This window comes from Crocuta crocuta, unplaced genomic scaffold (genome assembly GCF_008692635.1).
Source record: "Crocuta crocuta isolate KB4526 unplaced genomic scaffold, BGI_CrCroc_1.0 scaffold867, whole genome shotgun sequence".
Lineage (NCBI taxonomy): Eukaryota > Metazoa > Chordata > Mammalia > Carnivora > Hyaenidae > Crocuta > Crocuta crocuta.
This window is the reverse complement of record NW_027532439.1, coordinates 172,842-193,500: the sequence shown is the minus strand read 5'-3', so window position 1 is coordinate 193,500 and position 20,659 is coordinate 172,842. Positions and strand designations below refer to the sequence as shown.

Here is a 20,659-nt window from a genome sequence, read left to right as displayed (position 1 = left end):
TTTTTTAATTTATTTTTTAATAGTGTATTGTGAAGTTGGTTTCCCCATAACACCCAGTGCTCATCCCCACAAGTGCCCTCCTCCAGGCCCATCACCCCCCCCACCCCCATCAGCCCTCAGTTTGTTCTCAGCATTCAAGAGTCTCTCATGGTTCGCCTCCCTCCCTCTCCCCAACTATTTTGTCCCTTCTAGTCCCCCATGGTCCTCTGTTCTGTTCCTCCTAATTCTCCTATACGTGCAAACATATGGTATCTGTTCTTCTTTGCCTGACTTATTTCGCTCAGCATAACACCCTCAAGGTCCATCCATGTTGCTACACATGGACAGATTTCATTCTTTGTCACTGCCATGTAGTAAGCCGTCGTATAGATAAACCACATCTTCTTGATCCATTCGTCCGTTGATGGACACTTAGGCTCTTTCTACGTTTTGGCTATTGTTGAGAGTGCTGCTATGAACATTGGGGTGCAGGTGCCCCTGTGCATCAGCACTCCTGTATCCCTTGGGTAAATTCCTAGCAGTGCTATTGCTGGGTCATAGGGGAGTTCTGTTGTTAATTTTTTTAGGAACCTCCACACTGTTTTCCAGAAGGGCTGCACCAGTTTACATTCCCACTAACAGTGGAGGAGGGTGCCGGTTTCTCCACATCCTCGCCAGCATCTAGAGTCCTCTGATTTGCTCCTTTTAGCCACTCTGACCGGTGTGAAGTGGTATCTCAGTGTGGTTTTGATTTGTATTTCCCTGATGAGGAGGGATGCTGAGCATCGTTTCATGTGTCTGTTGGCCATCTGGATGTCGTCTTTGGAGAAGTGTCTGTTCATGTCTTCTGCCCATTTCTTCACTGGACTGTTTGTTTTTGGGTGTGGAGTTTGGTGAGTTCCTTATAGATTTTGGATACTAACCCTTTATCTGATATGTCATTTGCAACTATCTTTTCCAATTCTGTTGGTTGCCTATTACTTTTATGTATTGTTTCCTTTGCCGTGCATAAGCTTTTTATCTTGATGAGGTCCCAGTAGTTCTTTTTTGCTCTTGATTCCCTTGCCTTTGGGGATATGTCAGGTAAGAAATTGCTACGGTTGAGGTCAAGGAGGAATTTTCCCTGTTTTCTCTTCTAGGGTTTTGATGGTTTCCTGTCTTACGTTCAGGTCCTTTATGCATTTTGAGTTTATTTTCTTGTATGGTGTGAGAAAATGATCTAGTTTCATTCTTCTGCATGTTGCTGTCCAGTTCTCCCAGCACCATCTGTTGAAGAGGCTTTTTTCCATTGGATATTCTATCCTGCTTTGTCAAAGATTAGTTGGCTGTACACTTTTGGGTCCAATTCTGAGTTCACATATTCCATTGGTCTATGTGTCTGTTTTTGTGCCAATACCATCTTCTCTTGATGATCACAACTTTGTAGTACAGCCTAAAGTCTGGGGTTTGGATGCCTTCTGTTTTGGTTTTCTTCTTCAATATTATTTTGGTTTTTCAGAGTCTTTGTGGTTCCATACAAATTTTAGGATAGTTTGTTCTAGCTTTGAGAAGACTGCTGGTGCAACTTTCATTGGGATTACATTGAATGTGTAGATTGCTTTGGGTAGTAATGACATTTTAACAATATTGATTCTTCCAATCCACGAGCATCGAGTGTTTTTCCATTTCTTTGTGTCTTCGTCAATTTTCTTCATAAGTTTTCTATAGTTTTCATCATACACGTCTCCTATATCTTTGGTTAGGTTCATTCCTCGGTATTTTATGGTTTTTTGTGCAATTGTGAATGGGATCTGTTTCTTGATTTTTTTTTCTGTTGCTTCATTGATTGGTGTATAAAAATGCAACCAATTTCTGTACATTGATTTTGTATCCTGCAACTTTGCTGAATACATGGATCAGTTCTAGTAGGCTTCTGGTGGAGTCTGTTGGGTTTTCCATGTAGAGTATCATGTCATCTCCAAAAAGTGAAAGTTTGACTTCTTTGCCATTTATGATGCCTTTTATTTCCTTTTGCTGTATGTGATGCTAGGATTTCCAGCACTATTTTAAGTAACAGTGGTGAGAGTGGACATCCCTGTCATGTTCCTGATCTCCGGCGGAGAGCTCTCAGTTTTTCCCCATTGAGGATGATGTTAGCTGAGGGCTTCTCATAGATGGCTTTTATGATGTTTAAATAAGTAACTTCTATCCCAACTTTCTCGAGGGTCTTTATTAAGAATAGATGCTGTATTTTGTCAAATTCTTTTTCTGCCTCTATTGACAGGGTCATATGATTTTTATCCTTCCTTTTGTTGATGTGATGTATCACATTGATTGATTTGCGAATGTTAAACCAGCCTTGTAACCCAGGAATGAATCCCACTGATCATGGTGGATAATTCTTTTTATGTGCTGTTGCATTTGACTTTCTAGTGTCATGTTGAGGATTTTTGCATCTGTATTCATCAAGGGTATTGGCCTGTAGTTGTCTTTTTTGTTGGGTCTCTGCCTGGCTTGGGAATCAAAGTGATGCTGGTTTCGTAGAATGAGTCTGGAAGTTTTCCTTTGATTTCTGTTTTTTAGAATAGCTTGAGAAGAATGAGTATTAACTCTGATTTAAATGTCTGGTAGAATTCCCCAGGGAAGCCATCTGGCCCAGGGCTCTTATTTGTCGGGGAATTTTTGAGACCTTATTCAATTTCTTCCTTAGTAATGGGTCTGTTCAGATTTTCTATCTCTTCCCGTGTGAATTTTGGTAGTGATTGTGTGTTTAGGAACTTGTCCTTTTCTTCTAAGTTGTCCGGTTTGTTGGCATATAATTTTTCATAGTACTCCCTGATAATTGCTTGTATTTCTGAAGGACTGATTGTAATAAGTTCCTATCCATTCATGATTTTGTCTATTTGAGTGCTCTCTCTTTTCTTTTTGAGAAGCCTGACTAGAGGTTTGTCAATTTGTTTATTTTTTCAAAAAACCAACTCTTGGTTTCATTGATCTGTCCACGGTTTCTTTGGTTTCTAATTGTTTATTTCTGCTCTGATTTTTATTATTTCTCTTTTCCTACTGCATTTGCTGTGCCTCAGGCATAGCCAGGGTGGGCCATGTTCTATGTCTCAAGCCACACTTCGTTTCCAGATCTTAGTCTGCACACTTTATTGATACCGCCTGAAATATAAACCCACAAGCCAAGTCCTTCTGAGCAGTTTCAAGCCAGCTGCTTCCCCACTGGGGATCAAGCCAAGCCAGAAGAGTGGTGGAGCAGTTTCAGGCCACACCGCTTTCCCTCTGGATCTAGCTGGAGAGCAGAGGAGCAGTTTCTCCTGGTGTCTCCTGGGACTGGGGCGTCCAGCTCAAAGGTAGCTCCACAGCTGGAAACCGGATCACTCTCTGTCCTGAACTGAGCTTTTTCTCTTCTCCAGGGACAGAGACAGTTCTTTGAGCAGTTTCAGCCACTCTTTCTTTTCCCCTTGACTAACTGCATCTCCCCGCAAAGAGGGCTCCCTCCCTCCCTCCTTGTCTCTGGGTCCTGGCCCTTTTTTATCTTCCCCAGTTTGTACTCACACACCTATAAGGTTGTTTTCTCAGTGGACTGTCTCCTTTTCCTCCCAAACTCCTGTGATTCTGTGAGGGTTCTTATAGCTTCATGCCTTCTCCATTTGAGAGATGGGGGCGAGTGAAATGTACTGAGCTCCCTACTTCTCTGCCATCTTGGCTCCCTATATTTAGTTTCTTGAGGGAGCTCCATACTGTTCTCCAGAGTGGCTGCACCAGTTTGTGTTCCCACCAGTGCAGGAGGGTTCCCCTTTCTCTGCATCCTTGCCAACACCTGTTGTTTCTTGTGCTGTTAATTTTAGCCATTCTGAAAGGTGTGAAGTGGTATCTTGTTGTGGTTTTGATTTGTATTTCCCTGATGATGAGTGATATGGAGCATTTTTTCATGTGTCAATTAACCATTCTGATATCTTCTTCTTCTTCTTCTTTTTTAATGTTTTATTTATTTCTGAGAGAGAGAGAGAGAGATTGAGAGAGAGAGAGAGAGCGTGAGCAGGGGAGGGTCAGAGAAAGAGGGAGACACAGAGTCTGAAACAGGCTCCAGGCTCTGAGCTAGCTCTCAGCAGAGTCTGACGCGGGGCTCAAACCCACAAACCGTGAGATCATGACTGGAGCCGAAGTCGGACGCTTAACCAGCAGAGCCACACAGGCGCCCCTCCATTCAGATATCTTCTTTGGAGAAGTGTCTATTCATGTTTTATTGCCCATTTCTTCACTGGATTATTTGTCTTTTGGGTGTTGAGTTTGATAAATTCTTTATAGATTTTGGATACTAACTCTTTATCTGATACGTCATTTGCAAATATCTTCTCCTATTTTGTCAGTTGTCTTTTAGCTTTACTGATTGTTTCCTTCACTGTGCAGAAGATTTTATTTTGATAAGATTCCAATACTTCATTTTTGCTTTTGTTTCCCTTGCTTCTGGAGACTTGTTGAGTAAAAAGTTGTTGTGGCCAAGGTCAAGGAGTTCTTGCCTGCTTTCTCCTTGAGGATTTTGATGACTTCCTGTCTTACATTTAGGTCTTTCATCCATTTTGAGTTTATTTTTGTAACTGGTGTAAGAAAGTGGTCCAAGTTTATTTTTCTGCATGTCGCTGTCCAGTTTTCCCAGCACCACTTGCTGAAGACACTGTCTTTATTCCATTGGATATTCTTTCCTGCTTTGTCAAAGATTAGTTGGCCATATATTTGTGGGTCCATTTCTCGGTTCTCTATTCTGTTCCATTGATCTGGGTGTCTCTTTTTGTGCTAGTGCCATACTGTCTTGATGACTACAGGTTTGTAATACAGCTTGATGGCTGGGGTTGTGATGCCTCCAGATTTGATTTTTTCTTTCAAGTTTGCTTTGACTATTTGGGGTCTTTTCTGGTCCATACAAATTGTAGGATTGCTTCTTCTAGCTCTGTGAAGAATGCTGGTGTTATTTTGATAAGGGATTGCATTGAATATCTAGATTTCTTTGGGTAGTAGCAACATTTTCACAATGTTTCTTCTTCCAACCCAGGAGCATGGGATATTTTTCCATCTTTTGGTGTCTTTTTTAAATTTCTTTCATAAGCTCTCTATAGTTTTCAGTGTATAGATTTTTCACCTCTTTGGTTAGGTTTATTCCTAAGTATTTTGTGGTTTTTGGCACAATTGTAAATGAGATTGATTCCTTGATTTCTTTTTCTCTTGCTTCATTATTGCTGTATAAGAATGCAACCGATTTCTGTGCATTGATTTTATATCTTGAGACTTTGCCAAAATCATAGATCAGGTGTAACAGTGTTTTTGTGGAATCTTTTGGGTTTTTCACATAGAGTATCATGTCATCTGTGAAGAGTGAAAATTTCACTTTCTTCTGGCTGATTTGGATGACTTTTATTCCTTTGTGTTGTCTGATTGCTGAGGCTAAGACTTCCAATACTGTGTTGAATAACAGTGGCAAGAGTGGACATTCCAGTCGTGTTCCTGACCTTAGGGGGAAAGTTCTCAGTTTTTCCCTATTGAGGATGATATTAGCAGTGGATATTTCATATATGACTTTTATGATCTTGAGGTATCATCCTTCTTTCCCTGCTTTCTTGAGAGTTTTTATCAAGAAAGGATGCTGTATTTTGTCAACTGCTTTCCCTGCATCTATTGGGAGGGTCATATGGTTCTTGTCCTTTCTTTTAATGGTGTGATGCATCATTGTTTTGTGGATATTGAACCAGCCCTGCATCCCAGATATAAATCCCACTTGGTCGTAGTGAATAATTTTTGTAAGGTATTGTTGGGTCCAGTTAGGTCTAGAAGATTTTTTGGGTCTATGTTTGGGTCCATGTTCATCACGGAAATTGGTCTACAGTTCCCCTTTTTAGTGGGGTCTTTGTCTGGTTTTGGAATCAAGGTAATGCTGGCTTCATAGAAAGAGTTTGGAAGCTTTCCTTCCATTTCTATTTTTTGGAACAATTTCAAGAGAATAGGTGTTAAACCTTCCTTAAATGTTTGGTAGGATTCTCCTGGAAAGCCATCTGGCCCTGGACTCTTGTTTTTGTTTTTGTTTTTTTGTGGGGGGCGGAGATTTTTGATAACTAATTCATTTTCTTTACTGGTTATGGGTCTGTTCAAATGTTCTCTTTCTTCCTATTTCAGTTTTGGTGGTTTATATGTTTCTGGGAATTTGTCTATTTCTTCCAAATTGCCCATTTTATTGGCATTTAATTGCTCATTATAGTCTCTTATTATTGTTGTATTTCTGCTGTGTTGGTTGTGATCTCTACTGTTTCATTCTTGATTTTATTTATTTGGGTCCTTTCCTTTATCTCTTTTTTCATACTGGCTAGGGGTTTATCAGTTTTGTTAATTCTTTCAAAGAATCAGCTTCTGGTTTCATTGATCTGTTCTTTTTTTTTTTTCCATTGCATTAATTTATGCTCTAATCTTTATTTGTCCTTGCCTTCTGTTGGTTTTGGGCTTTATTTGCTGTTCTTTTTCCAGCTCTTTAAGGTGTAAGGTTAGTTTGTGTATCTGAGACCTATCTGCCTCTTTAGAAAGGCCTGGACTGCTATATACTTCCCTCTTATCACTGCCTTTTCTGCCTCCCATAGGTTTTGGGCTGTGGTGTTATCATTTTCATTGGCTTCCATGTACTTTTTAATTTCCTATTTAACTTCTCAGTTAGCCCATTCATTCTTCAGTACGAGGTTCTTTAGTCTCCAAATATTTGTTATCTTTCCACATTTTTTCTCCTGGTTGATTTCGAGTTTCATAGCTTTGTCGTCTGAAAATATGCACGGTATGATCTTGAATTTTTGTTGAGGGCTGATTTGTGTCCCAGTATGTGATCTATTCTGGAGAATGTTCCATGTGCATTTGAGAAGAATGTGTATTCCACTGCTTTAGGATGAAATATTTTGTATCTATCTGTTAAATCCATCTGGTCCAGTGTGTCATTCAAAGCCATTGTTTCCTTGTTGATTTTCTGCTTAGATGATCAGTCCATTGTTGTAAATGGGGTATTGAAGTCTTCTCGTATTATGATACTATTATCAATGCGTTTCTCTATGTTTGTGATTAATTGATCTATATATTTGGGTATTCCAACATTTGAAACATAAATGTTTCTAATTGTTAGATTGTCTTGGTGGATAGAGCTCTTAATTATGATATAATGCCCTTCTTCATTTCTTGTTATAGCTTTTATTTTAAAGTCTAGATTGTCTGATATAAGTATGGCTACTCAGACTTTCTTTTGGCGACCATTAGCATGATAGTTGGTTCTCCATCCCCTTGTTTTCAATCTGAAGTTGTCTTTAGATCTAAAATGGGTCTCTTGTAAACATCATATCGATGAATCTTGTTTCTTATCCATTCTGTTTCCCTATATCTTTTGATTGGAGCACTTAGACCTTCGACGTTTAGAGTGAGTACTGAAAGATGTGAATTTATTGCTATTATGTTGCTTGTAGAGTTGGTGTTTCTGGTGGTGGTGTCTGGTCCTTTCTAGGGTTTTTTTTTCCCAGTCTTTTTTTCCTTTATAGAGTTCCTCTTAAAATTTCATTCAGGGCTGGTTTAGTGGTCATGAGCTTCTTTAGTTTTTGTTTGTCTGAGAAACTTTTTCTCTCTCCTAATTTGAATGACAGCCTTTCTTGAGAAATAATTCTTGGCTGCATATGTTTCTGATTCACCACACTGAATATATCCTGCCACTCCTTTCTGGGCTGCCAAGTTCCTGTGGATAGGTCTGCTGCGAACCTGTTCTGTTTTCCCTTGTAAATGAAAGACTTTTTTTTTTCCCTTGCTGCTTTCATGATTCTTTCCTTGCCTGTGTATTTTATGAATTTGACTAGGATATGCCTTGTTGATGGTTGGTTTTTGTTGAATTTAATGGGAGTTCTCTGTGCTTCCTGGATTTTGATGTCTGTGTCTTTTCCCAGGTTAGGAAATTTTTCCGCTATACTTTGCTCACATAAACCTTCTACCCTCTTTTCCCTATCATCATCTTGTGGGACACCTATGATTCTGATGTTATTCCTTTTTAATGAGTTACTGCTTTCTCTAATTCTTATAATGTGCTTTTTGCCTTAGTCTTTCTCTTTTTTTCTGCTTCATTATTCTCCATAAGCTTGTCCTCTGTATCACTGACTTGCTTCTCTACCTCATCCATCCTTGCCACTGTGGCATCTATTCGAGATTGCAGCTCAGTTATAGCATTTTTTTTATTTCATCCTGATTAGATTTTATTTCTTTAAACTCCACAGAAAGGGATTCTAGTCTGTTTTCAATCCCAGCTGGTATTCTTATCATGGTGATTCTAAATAATGGTTCAGACATCTTGTTTGTTTCTGTGTTGATGAAGCTGTTGGCTGTCATTTCTTCCTGTTCTTTCTTTTGGGGTGAATTCCTTCGTTTCATCATTTTGACCAAAAAAAGGGTATTAATAAAGTAAGAAAATTTAAATAATTAAAAACAACACAAAAAATCAAATAAAGGATGCTACATCCAAGGTGCCTTTTGGTCTGGTTGTTGAAAGAAAATTGATAGGTTAGAGTAAAAGGGGAAAGACAAGAAAAAAGGGGAGAAAAAGAGAAAAACTTTGGAAAAAAAAGAATTCAATAAAATAGAATAAAATGAAATGATGGAAGTAAAAAAGAATATAAAAATTTACAAAGATGTAAAAAATAAAGTAGAAAAGTTAAAAAAATTTTTAACTAAAAATGGAAAATAAATTTATTCTCTTTCTGTATTTGTGAATAAGAAAAGAAAGAAAATAATGAAATAGATGAATCAGCAAACAGAATAAAATATGACTGAAATTACAACCTGTCTCCCCTAGAAGTCCAAGTATGAAGCCCTTTATAGCCTGTAAAGTAAGCAAGTAGAGAGACTTGTGGTGTTCCTCAAGTGCATAGTTGGCTCACTTGGGCAGGGCTTAGTGTAATGCTCTCTTCTCCACTAAGTGGCGCTGCTTAGCTTCTGCGGTGGATTGTTGTGGCATGTGTAGGCCTGTTTGCTCATGGGTGGAAGGGGTGAAAATGGCATTACCTAGCTAGGCAGTCTCTACTATCAGAACTCAGGGATCTCCAACCTGTAATCAAGCACCCCTCCTTTGTCTCTGGCTTTCATCCACTCTCTGTTTCTCTACTGTCCATGAGCAAGCTATCAGGCTGTCAGGAGGCACCTTCTTCCTGAGTTTTATCTCAGATGGGGCTGTGTTTCTCATCCTTTCGCTTCTGAGGGACTGAGTCTTTGACTTCCAGGAATATGTGGAAGCTCTTCAGCATCCTTATTCTCCAAAGTAACAACTCTCCAAAATTTTCCTCCTAGAATTTTCAGTGTGTTTATTATTTGTCTCAATTGATATCTTTTGCCCTAGGCACCAATGGCTTGTTTATTTGCCTTTTAATGGTTTTTAGGAATGCCTTCCACATAGCTGTTTCTTGTCTTGAGAGAGTTCCAAGGTAGGTGAAATAAAGGCAAGCCCTCTCCTATAGTCTTTCAGAGAGCCCTGACATATGTCAAAACACACAAACTACCTTTGAGAACAAGGTCAGTTCGGCCTGCTTCTCCTGGAGCCAGGAACCAGTAACTGCCACAGGAATATGGACTGCTAACTTCTCTGAGGAGAAGGAGATGTGGCAAGGAAAAGTTAAAATGACACAAAGCTCTCCTACCATGTGTTATTTGCCTTTTTGTGTGTGTGGGGGGGGTGCAAAATGGTGATTTTATTAAAGCACAGAGACTAGACCCATGGGCAGGAAGAGCTGCCTGCCCTTTTATTGATGAAGCATTAACTTGATTCCTATACATTTTTTACTTTTCCCCCTAGAATTCTACTTAAGTGGATTCTGACAATGTTTGTCAGTTTTTTTCAGCATTTCTGTGGAGGAATGGCTATTTGGGTTCTCTACTCCATAGCTTTTATTTAGAGATAAATAAGTAGTAAAGCTGAAGAAAAGGGAAAGATTAACACAAAATCCCCCCTTCCTTTGCTGTGTAGGAAGATGAATGTAGTTGAGGGTAGTTCACAGAAGCCTTCTAAAGTGCTGGCACTGTGCCATGATTTTTACTTGGGTGAAGAAGAACACAGGCATTTCCAAATTTTATACTCTTTAAAGTTGCATATACATTATATAGACTTTTATGTATGTTTGGTTCATTATTTAGTTAGATAATATTTGTGATAGATTTGTTGTTGTTAATAAGATCCTCCCTAGAAGTGTAGGTTTTATTTTACTTTTTATCTTTTATTTTCCATAGATTGTACCTATGTGAGAACAGATCCCTTTAACACAATGTTTGTCTAGCAGTTGGGGAAAAATTTAAAAGTTATGATTTATTTCCACAAGAGGACAATATTAAACTGAAAAAGAATAAGACATATAAAAATTTTGACCAGGATTAAACTTGCTATTTGTGGGAAGTGGGATTGTAAGGAGGAGGGTGAGAGCCTTTACCCTTAACTTTACACTCTTATGTATTGTTAAAAAATTTTTATGACAAGACTATATTATTTTTTATTAAAAACATATCAAAATATAGTTTTAAAAATGATAATTTCCTTAAATTAAAAAAATGTAAACAGTTAGTGGTTTTGTGAATAAAATATATTTAATTCAGTGAGGACTGATTCACGAGCTAGTTCACTTATCCAGTTCTAAAAACTCTTCCTTTTTTCACATTGTCACTATGAGTCAGTCAATTATCATGCTACATGCTGGGGAAGAAAAAATAAGATACCATCCTTATCCTAAAAGAGCTTATACTCTAGGGGAAGAGACAGATACATAATAGATTCACCTCAAAGAGGTTTTAAGTACAATGATGAAAAATTACCTGGTGTGTTTTAGATGCATTATGAAGAGATAGATAGTGCAACCTGGGGATGTTGGGAAAGCTTTCTAGTGAAGTGATGTCTGAATTGAATCTTAACAAAAGAACAGGTGTTTCATAGGTATAGCTACATATTCAGCATCTAATAAGTTGCAGTAGTAGGATATGTGTGAGCTATTTTATATAGAATATTTTCTGTTCCTTCAGCTAATGAGTTTAGTTGAATCACTAAAATATTAGTGCTGAATTAAGGCAAAACTAGTGGATTGTTCAAAACCCTGTCCTTAGTAGCTTTCCAAGTAGATTTTCTGATTCCTTTTCCATCTTTTTTTTTCTCCAGTTCCTGTACTCACTTTGAAGTATAGTGCTGTCCAGTTGCCAAAGAATACTTTCAAAGACATACCTTTTGGTCTTCAGGTGAAGTTTTCTGCCTTCTTTAGGCTACAGCATTTTAAAAACATTTGCACTTTATTTAATTGATTGTTTTGGACTTAGTGGGATATAAACACAAAGAAACTTTATTTTTTCTCACGATTTCTACTTCAAACACTTTCTGATGTTCTATTTATTTCCATCTTTGGATAATATCTTGGGCCACTGTGATAGCTTTTATGATTATTTTTATCATTAATACAGGGTCCTCTTATCCAGATATTGGAAATTCTAGTATAATATAAAAGCAAATTTTTAATCTTTTATCCAAATTAAAACTTATTCCTCAAGACTGGGTCTGACTCAGGCTTGATGTACTACTTTTCCTCTGCCCTCTTACTCCTCTTCTCTTACATGACTACATTGCCTCTGGTTACTCTAGGTTTCAGGTGGGAGAAAAATAAAGGTGAAAGGCTTTTCCTTGAGTGGTAATGTTGCCCTATTGTTTGACAGAACTTTTTATGTTGATTTTTCTCTCATGGAGTGTTTTCCTTTTTTGGTGGGGTAGAGCGCCATAAACTAGTTACCTGATGTATGTAGTGTTCATTGATTGGCTACTTCTGACTTCTTTCATCCCTGGATTCTGGTGACCCACCCCGTATAGACTCCTATTTGGGGTTGCCTTATTCTCTAAGTTGTGCTTTTGGGTGAAATCCCTTTCCAGATTGGTCCAAGTTGGTTATTTTCCGTGAGCCCTAACTAGGCTAACTGAGATATTGTATATTTGTTCTTATTAGTGGGAATTCATTGTTATCTTATTATGACTCATTTGCCCTTGTTATGGCTCATTTTCTTTATGGGAATTGCATCCCGACAACTCACCAAAGATATTTTTCCTCATGGCGCATGCCAAACTTCCAGTCTCCCCTTGTATAGTGTTGATGAGAGTAATGAGTAAGAATATTGAAACTGGAGTTACAATCTCTTCCTGTAGCCAACATTGATGTGTGAGATTTCTGCCAAAAATCCAGTAAAAGTGAATATTTATACATTCTGAAGAGAAAACAGGGTATTTTTCTAGAAGTCCAGACAAAAGGCATTTTATGTGTTAGACGCCTGGGTGGCTCACTTGGTTGAGTGTTTGACTCTTGATTTCAGATCAGGTCATGATCTCATGATCATGGAATTGAGCCCCATGTCCAGCTTTGCACTGAGCACGGAGCCTCTTGGGTGTGTCTCTCTCTCTCTCTCTCTCTCTCTCTCTCTGTCTCTCTGCTACTCCATGCTCACAAGTTCTCTTTCTCAAAATAAATAAATAAACATTAAAAAATTTGTTTAAATGAAGCATTATACAGCTTTGTAAATAAGTAACCAATTTGATTCATATCTCTTAACCAAGTTGTATGGACAGATACTGAAAAAATATCAGATTTCAGATACTGAAAAAAATCAAAACATTCCTGGAGGTAAATATTGAGGTTTTTTTTTTTTTTTTTAACTGAGGTTTTTAAGAGTTATTTTTTTCTCTGTGTTGAGTGGCAATCTCTTTCCATGGAATCAGATTTATGAAACTAAAAGCACATCAAAATATGACCAAATACATGAATGTTGTTTTGCACCACAGGACCATCATAATAAATCTAAGTCAGTTTGAACTGGAAGAAGAGGATTACTGTTCCACCTTCAGAAAAAGAATCCTTGTTTTTCGCAAAACCTTTTCATGAGGGTTGGATGATTCTAATTCCACAGATGACCTGACGGAGGGCAAATTTCATTTCCCTGTTGCGTAGGCTATAGATGAGGGGGTTTAAGACTGGTGTCACTACAGAGTATATCAGTGTTATGATCTTATGCATAGCAACTGAGTTGCCAGATGTAGGACTCACATACATCACCATTATGGTTCCATAGAATAGAGACACCACAACTAAATGGGATCCACAGGTAGAGAAGGCCTTTTGCCTCCCAGCTGAAGAAGGAACCTGAAGCACAGCTCTGAGCACTAGGGCGTAGGACCCAAGTATGTACAAAATGGTGAGAATGATGATAAGAGAGCTCATAAAGTGGAATACATGCTCTATGATTGGTGTGGGGGCACAAGACAATGCCATCAGTGGGTCCACATCACACAGGAAGTGATCAATAATGTTGGGACCACAAAAGGGTAGTTGAGAAATGAAGAAGATAGTAATTGCATGTCCAAGGAAACCAATGAACCAACAAAGACACACCAGAATGACACAGAGTTGACCAGTCATAATAGAGGCATAATGCAGTGGACGGCAGATGGCCAGATACCGATCATAGGCCATGACACAGAGGAAGAAACACTCAGTTGTGCCCAGGGAAAAGAAGAAGTAGAATTGAGTGAAGCAGCCAGAGAATGATATGGTCTTGGTTTTGGAAAGAAAATTGACCAGCATGTTGGGGACTGTGCAGGTCACATACCAGATCTCCAGAAAGGAGAAGTTGGCCAGGAGCACATACATAGGTGTATGGAGTCGATGGTCCCACCTCACTGCACAAATGATGGCCATGTTCCCAGTCAGAGTCAAGACATAGACCAACAAAATCAATGAGAAAAGGATGATCTGTATTTTCCAGGGACCAGGAAAGCCCAACAAGACAAACTGTGTCACAGTAGATATCCCTGACTTATTCATGGTCCCCAGACTATGGAGAGAAAACAGGTAATGACAAGTCACTTTGCTGCTGAGACATTTGAAACTTTTCTTAGGGTAGGCATTTTGATGCAGGAAAATGTATTGAATATTCTAAAACAAGTTTTGAATAAATCCTGCTGTATTCTGCATGAGCTCTTTGGCCCTGATTCTTTGTAAATGTACGATTCTAGGCTACTTGATCTTTCTTTGTCAGTGGGCAAAATCAGTTAAATTTCATCTTTTTTTTTTTGATCTAAAGAAATCTAGTGTTAGTGTTAATTTTTTTTCATTGAGAGCTGTTCATATATAGCAGTTAGTGCTATTCACTTCATAATGTGAGGACACATATGCTATCATGTAAAAATAGGTTTGTATCCGACACATTTTATAGGTTTGAATGGTTTGAGCTTTAACGTTATTACAGATTCTCCCCATCTCTGTCTCTCCTACCTTTTTTCTTGAACCATTTCCATTAGGAGATTTATTTATTTATTTTTTATCATTTTTTTCATGATACTGGGAGAAAATCAACAAAGATATTCAGATAACAAATTCTTACAGATACTTCCTATTTAAAGATGTTTATATTGCACTGAAGTTTATTTACAATTTGGTATTTATTCCTTTTTTTTATCAATGAAAAGTCACTATAATTCACTCCATAATGGTTAATTTCACATTATAAGTTATAATTCATATGCACTTAAATCTGTTATTAAAGATGAATGTAACATATACAATGTATTAGAGAAGAAAATTAAAATCACCAGGAGATTTTCTTCTAAAGCTCTTCTCACTGCTGCTACAAGTCTTCCTAAAGTTTACTATTTGGAAGAATTTACTTTAGTCTATTTTAAAAATACTCTCAATTTTCAAAATAGTAGAAAACAAGATAATCAAAGATGTTTCAAAATTAATTATTTCCTTGGGCCACCTGGGTGGCTCAGTCAGTTAAGCATCTGACTTTGGCTCAGGTCATGATCTCACAGTTCATGGATTTGAGCCCCCATGTCAGTATCTGTGCTGACAGCTCAGAGCCTGGAGCCTGCTTCAGATTCTGTTTTCCTCTCTCCCTGCCCCTCCCCCATTCATGCTCTGTCTGTCTGTCTGTCTGTCTCTCTCTCAAAAAAAAAACATTAAAAAATGCATAAAGTGAGCTGTGAACCTATTCATCTAGAAGCAAACATAATCTTGCTATAGGACTGATTAAGTCAAAGCAGGTTGTAGTCTTGTAGACAAGAAACCAAGAAGAGGGGGAAATTGAAAGATGAAGATAAATTGTTTTTAATTTTTAAAACTAGGATGATTATGAAGAAGTAAACTTACTGCATTGATCATTGTTTTTGTTAAGGGTTCCATAGAATAGATTATTTTGATAAGATAATTTGGTATAAAAAAATGCTCTCCCACTATGGGAACTCTGTACTTTCCAAACAAGAGATGTCTTTTCTCAACAAGACAAGAAAGTAGTAATGCAGAAAGAGCAGCCATTTACCTCCCGGGAAAACAGCAACAATGACTTGGATCAGATTCACAGAGTTTGACTCAAAATAAAAATGCATGTTTTTGAGCTAAAGGCTACTCTTTTTGACATTAAAAAAAGACCCCACAGAAAAACTATTAGCTGTAGGGAAAGCATGGTAAGTGAATTTCACAAATGATTTCCAACATAATTATAAGAAGCAGTTCCTAATATACTCACCATTAAACCCTATGTGAATTTTAGTCATTATACACACTGATATGATTTTACCCTTAAAAAAATTTTTTTAATGCCACCTCTCCTGATGGTGGACATAAGTAATGGAATGAACAAAGAAGAGAGAACTGAGAGAGGAGACCAAAATAAAACAAAAAAAATCCCTGTTTCCCTTGGTTTAAGTCCCAGTGGATGGAGCTAGTTCCACACTGTTTTGTTCAAAATATCTATGAAAGTCATAACATTACTGGTGCTCCAGCCACTTCCCGAGAAGGGGAAGATCTGTGGATGACTTTGAGACCATTTAGTGCACTTATTCAGGGAAGTATAAGTTCCAGGGTGATCTAAATACTCTGAGAGTTTTGTTTTTGTTTTTGAGCTGTGAGTAACCAATATCCCTTGATACCCAAACTCTTGAGCATATTGGCTGAACAAATATATAGGCCTACCTGTGGTGTATAATAGCAGCAATGCCCATCAGAGATAATGTTTTCTATATATTGTGATGCTTTCCTAGGTCATCCTGGGGAGAGTTTATAAGGAGGTCGCAAAGATTCTCTCCTTCACTGTTTTAATGTGGAAGCCCTGTGTGAGAGCTTCACGCATGGCTTATATCATTTCCATTGCACTGTAAGATCCTAGTGGCCTGTTTCCTACAGAGTATGCTGAAACTATGTGCTGGTAGTAATTATTTATGTGCCATTTTGGCCATTGTTGAGAATTCTCAGGTAACTTTCTCTAGGGATCTTCTTCCCTCTTGCCTGGGGGTTTCATTAATATTTCTGGTAAGTTGGCCCATCAGTGATTATTAGATGATGTGTTACATTCACTCTCTGGGGACCCCATAGTCTCCTTAAGTTTGTGTTTCTCAAACAGGATATGTGATTATTGTATGCGATGGGATACACATAGTCTCTAACTAAACATCTTCCTGAAGGGAAGGTTTTACTCAAAGAAGAGTAAATTTTTTTTACACCAAATATGTATTTCTGTGAAACAGAAAGTATAATTTTTTGATCATTTTCAAACTTAAACTTTGACTGTCAAAGAAATATTGTTCCCAAATGCCCCATGTTTCCCGACCACTATTGCCAAACATTCTTTGATGGTGAAAGATTTGAGAAACCCTGTATGAGAGTATTTAATCAACTATTACTAGCAGGCATATCTTACTGGCACACCTAATTTTATTCCCAGTATGGCCATAACTAAAGGGGGTACTTTCATTTTAAGTATATTGACCTTTCAACTAATGGCTTTCCTGTTTCAGCATGGGGCTTGGGCACAAAGATGGAATTTGCTTTTGGTATAATTTTCTCTTAATACTTTTCTGACTCAGGCTTTGCACTATAGCCTTCTGAGAGGCATAAAATATGCTTAGGACATTGTTATTCCATATTACAAGTGGAGTTGTCACAGCTGATTTGGGGAGCAAGCACTAAGAGTAAAGATGCCCACTTGGGAGAACATATAGATTGATCATTGTGAAGTGCAAGGCTTAGACAGTGGCTCAATAGGAAAGAAGACTGGATAGAGGAGTCTAGTGAATGAGAGCTTTGGCAGGAAGGAGAGTTTGTACTTTACCTCTAAGTGAAAGAAGTATGAAGCAGATTCTGTTTTTGGTATGAAAGAGAGCTTTAAACAATGGAAAATGTCTGTTACTGGGTGGGCTTTTTTGGGGGGTCGTGGTGGTGGTGGCTGCTTGGTCCATTGTCTTTAAGAATATTTTCTGAATTAACTAATTCGTTTATTCATTTACTTATTTATATATTTTATTTTTATATATATATATTTTTTTATTAAATATTTTATTTTTGAGAAAGAGAGAGTGTGAGAGGGGGAGGAGCAGAGAGAGACACACAGAATCCTAAGCAGGATCCAGGCTCTGGGCTGTCAGGACAGAGCCTGACACAGAGCTTGAACTCACAAACCATGAGATCATGACCTGAGCTAAAGTAAGATGCTTAACTGACTGAGCCACCCAGGTGCCCTAAGAGTATTTTCTGAATTTATAAGATTGCACCCTTTACTGAAAGTTTTCAATTACACATACATGTGATTCTTTCTACTAGCTAAGATTAAACCAATGTTTATAGTTTATATGTATATGGTTTATATATAATATATATATATATACATAAACACAATATAATTACTCAGTGAGATAATTTAAAATGTTTTATTGAGCATTTTTCATTGATGAGCTGAACTTGAATTGCTAAGTAACTGAAAAATAAGTATCTCCCTCTACTTAAGTGTGAGCCAGAACAAGACTTACTGAACCATTCTCTATTGTTTTTATAAATAATTAAGCGCAGAAGTGATAAATTCCGCTTCTTTCTCAAAGATGTCTCAGTTTAGGTTACTTCTTAATCCTAGGACTTTCTTTAGGGCAATTTTCATGTCTTTATTTCGGAGACTATAGATAAGGGGGTTTATTAGTGGAGTCACTGCTGAGTATACTAAAGTGACAACCTTCTGCATTCCTGCTGGATTTCCTGATGTTGGGCTCACATACATCACCATAAGGGTTCCATAGAATAGAGACACCACCATTAGGTGGGACCCACATGTGGAGAAAGCTTTAGTTTGACCAGCACCAGACGGAACACGAAGCACAGCTCTGAGTACCAGAGTGTAAGATCCCAAGATGGAAAGGAAGGGCCCAAAGATAATCACTGAGTTGAAGGTATAACAGATAAGCTCAGTGGAAGGAGCAGGGATGCAGGCCAGTGCAAACAATGGGCCTGGGTCACACACGAAGTGGTCAATGATGTTGGGTCCACAGAAGGGAAGTTGGGAGATAAGGACAATGGGGATTGGATAGCACAGAAATCCACTCACCCAGCAGACACAGACCAGGATCATACAGAGCTTCCCAGTCATGATGGAAGGGTAATGTAGTGGGTGACAGATGGCGAGGTACCGATCATAAGCCATGACTGATAAGAAGAAACACTCTGTTGTACCCAGTGAGAAAAAGAAATAGAATTGGAGGAAGCATCCAGTGAAAGAGATGGTCTTGGTCTCAGAAAGGATGTTGACCAGCATGTTTGGGACAGTGGAGGAAATGTACCAGATCTCTAGGAAGGCAAAGTTTCCCAAGAGGATGTACATGGGTGTGTGAAGCCGCTTGTCCCATTTCACTACACAGACAATAACTCCATTCCCCAGCAGGGTGAGGAGATAGATCACAAGGATTAATGAGAAGAAAAAGTTTTGCATTTCCCTTTGACCGGGAAAACCAAGGAGGACAAACTCAGTCACAAAATGCATTGTTGTGTTCTGGGATTCCAAAGCTGTTAGAGAAACAGAAGTAGTGAATAACCAAGCAGTGAATAACAATGAACATTGTAGGTTTTGCCAACAATTTGCTTGTAAATATACAAAGTATTTTTATAAAAATTATCTCATTTGATCTTCCAAATGACCCTTTGAGCTGTAGGGAGGTGTGCTTTATCCTTCTCTTTTATAGATAAGGTAACTGAAGTTCAGAGAAATTTAAGGGGTTTACTTAAATGTGAAAAGCCAGTAACTTTTAGAAACACTGGCCCATTTGAAGACTGGATTGGAACAAACCTCACTTCTTTTCAAATATTCCTGTAACTCTGAGTCTCAGTAATGTTTTATCTTTCATGTTAAAATCATTACCTTTTAGATATCCTGTATGTACATATAGACTTTGGATACATCCTTTTACTTTGAAACAAAATTGAATATAAATCTGAAGCAATAAATTTTCTTCTTAGAGTTTCATATACAGAAGTCCAATAAGAAGCAGATAAGTGGAACAGTGTGGTGGGAGTGTTGAGCCCCCTTGCATTTGCTGCTATGAGGGAGGTGATCTAGAAACCTCAGGATTCTGTAAAATGATGTGAAAATCATCTGAGTAGTCCCCTCTAAGTCACATTCTGCTGGGTGGCATCTGGATTTGTAGAACAATTTAGCTCATTCCCTCTTGAGGAGCTCTGGTTCTCTCAAAGTACTTTGTGTTGAACAAAATCTGTCTCCTTTATTATTTCTTTGCATTGATCTGGGACTCACCTTTGCTGAAGCTATACAAAGTAAGTTTCATTCTTCTTACATTATGGTGATGGTTGGAGGCTTATATAACAGATGGAACCTGTTATGTCCCCTATACATTACTTTCTTTTGGATGCCAACATTTTTCCTGGGTTGTTTTCTCCTAAACTGCACTATTCTACATCATGGGTAGGCTCTTGAGATACCTTAAAGCTGGATATGCCAATTTTTTCTAGTATATAACACCATTTACTTTCATTTTTTGCTACAAATTAAACCCTTAACACCATAACTTTCCATTCATCATCTTGCTTTTATCTAAATTAAACAATGAATAGAAAGGTCACCTTGGGATATGCCAAGATCAGAAAAATCTTCCTCATATTGGCTGAATTAGGAGTTGAGACACGACTATAAACTTGGATATTGGTAATAACCTTTTTAGAACTATTTTTCCAGTCTTATTTCTATTTCCTAAAGTTTCCTGGTTAAAGTTCAAGATATTTGGCTGGGTAAATCACCCTCAGTATTTTAAATTTAGTAGTATATTGACTACCAACATAGGATAATCGATCAACTTGTTTGTTTATTTAAGTTTTTTTATTTTGAGGTAGAGAGAGAGGGAGAGGTGGAGAGAGAGGGAAGGGTAGAGAAAGAGGGAGAGAGAATCCCAAATAGGCTCTGCATTGATAGTGCAGAGCTTGACTCAGGCTCAAACTCAAGAACATGAGATCATGACCTGAGCTGAAATCAAGATTTGGATGCTTAACCGACTGAGCCACGCAGGTACCCCAACCATATTATTTATTAATGTCACTGTTAAGATACTCACAAAATTGCATCCTTATGCCATTTATATGGTCTTCTGAGAGTTTGAAGCCTGCTTCTCAGTATTTGATCAAACCTGGAGCAAACTCAGAGGGTAAATATTTTATTGCCAAGGTAACTTTGAATAGTTGTATTAACAATGTTTTTAAAATGATGAAAAAGACTCCATAATAAACATGATTTTTATGGAAATATAAATTTTTCCAAGCAAGTTAGTTCAATGAACTATAATTATGACCATATGAATGAAAATTTCTAGGAGAGT

The 20,659-nt window shown here is 37.9% G+C and overlaps 2 protein-coding genes across 2 annotated transcripts; both read right to left on the bottom strand.

Moving 5' to 3' along the window:
• Positions 1-12,899: 12,899 nt before the first annotated feature.
• LOC144244172 (olfactory receptor 11H7) lies at positions 12,900-13,850 on the bottom strand. The gene has a single exon (XM_077779398.1). It carries the CDS (start codon positions 13,842-13,844, stop codon positions 12,900-12,902), a length of 945 nt encoding a protein of 314 aa, XP_077635524.1. The 5' UTR covers positions 13,845-13,850.
• Positions 13,851-17,895: 4,045 nt separating this feature from the next.
• On the bottom strand, positions 17,896-18,895 carry LOC144244173 (olfactory receptor 11H6-like). The gene is given in 2 exon segments (XM_077779399.1): positions 17,896-18,867; positions 18,869-18,895. Coding segments are annotated over 2 exon segments (999 nt in total).
• Between the last annotated feature and the right edge of the window lie 1,764 nt (positions 18,896-20,659).

Bases quoted from the DNA above. Each gene is read 5' to 3' on its own strand.
- LOC144244172 (XM_077779398.1), bottom strand. From the start codon at position 13,844: ATGAATAAGTCAGGGATATCTACTGTGACACAGTTTGTCTTGTTGGGC.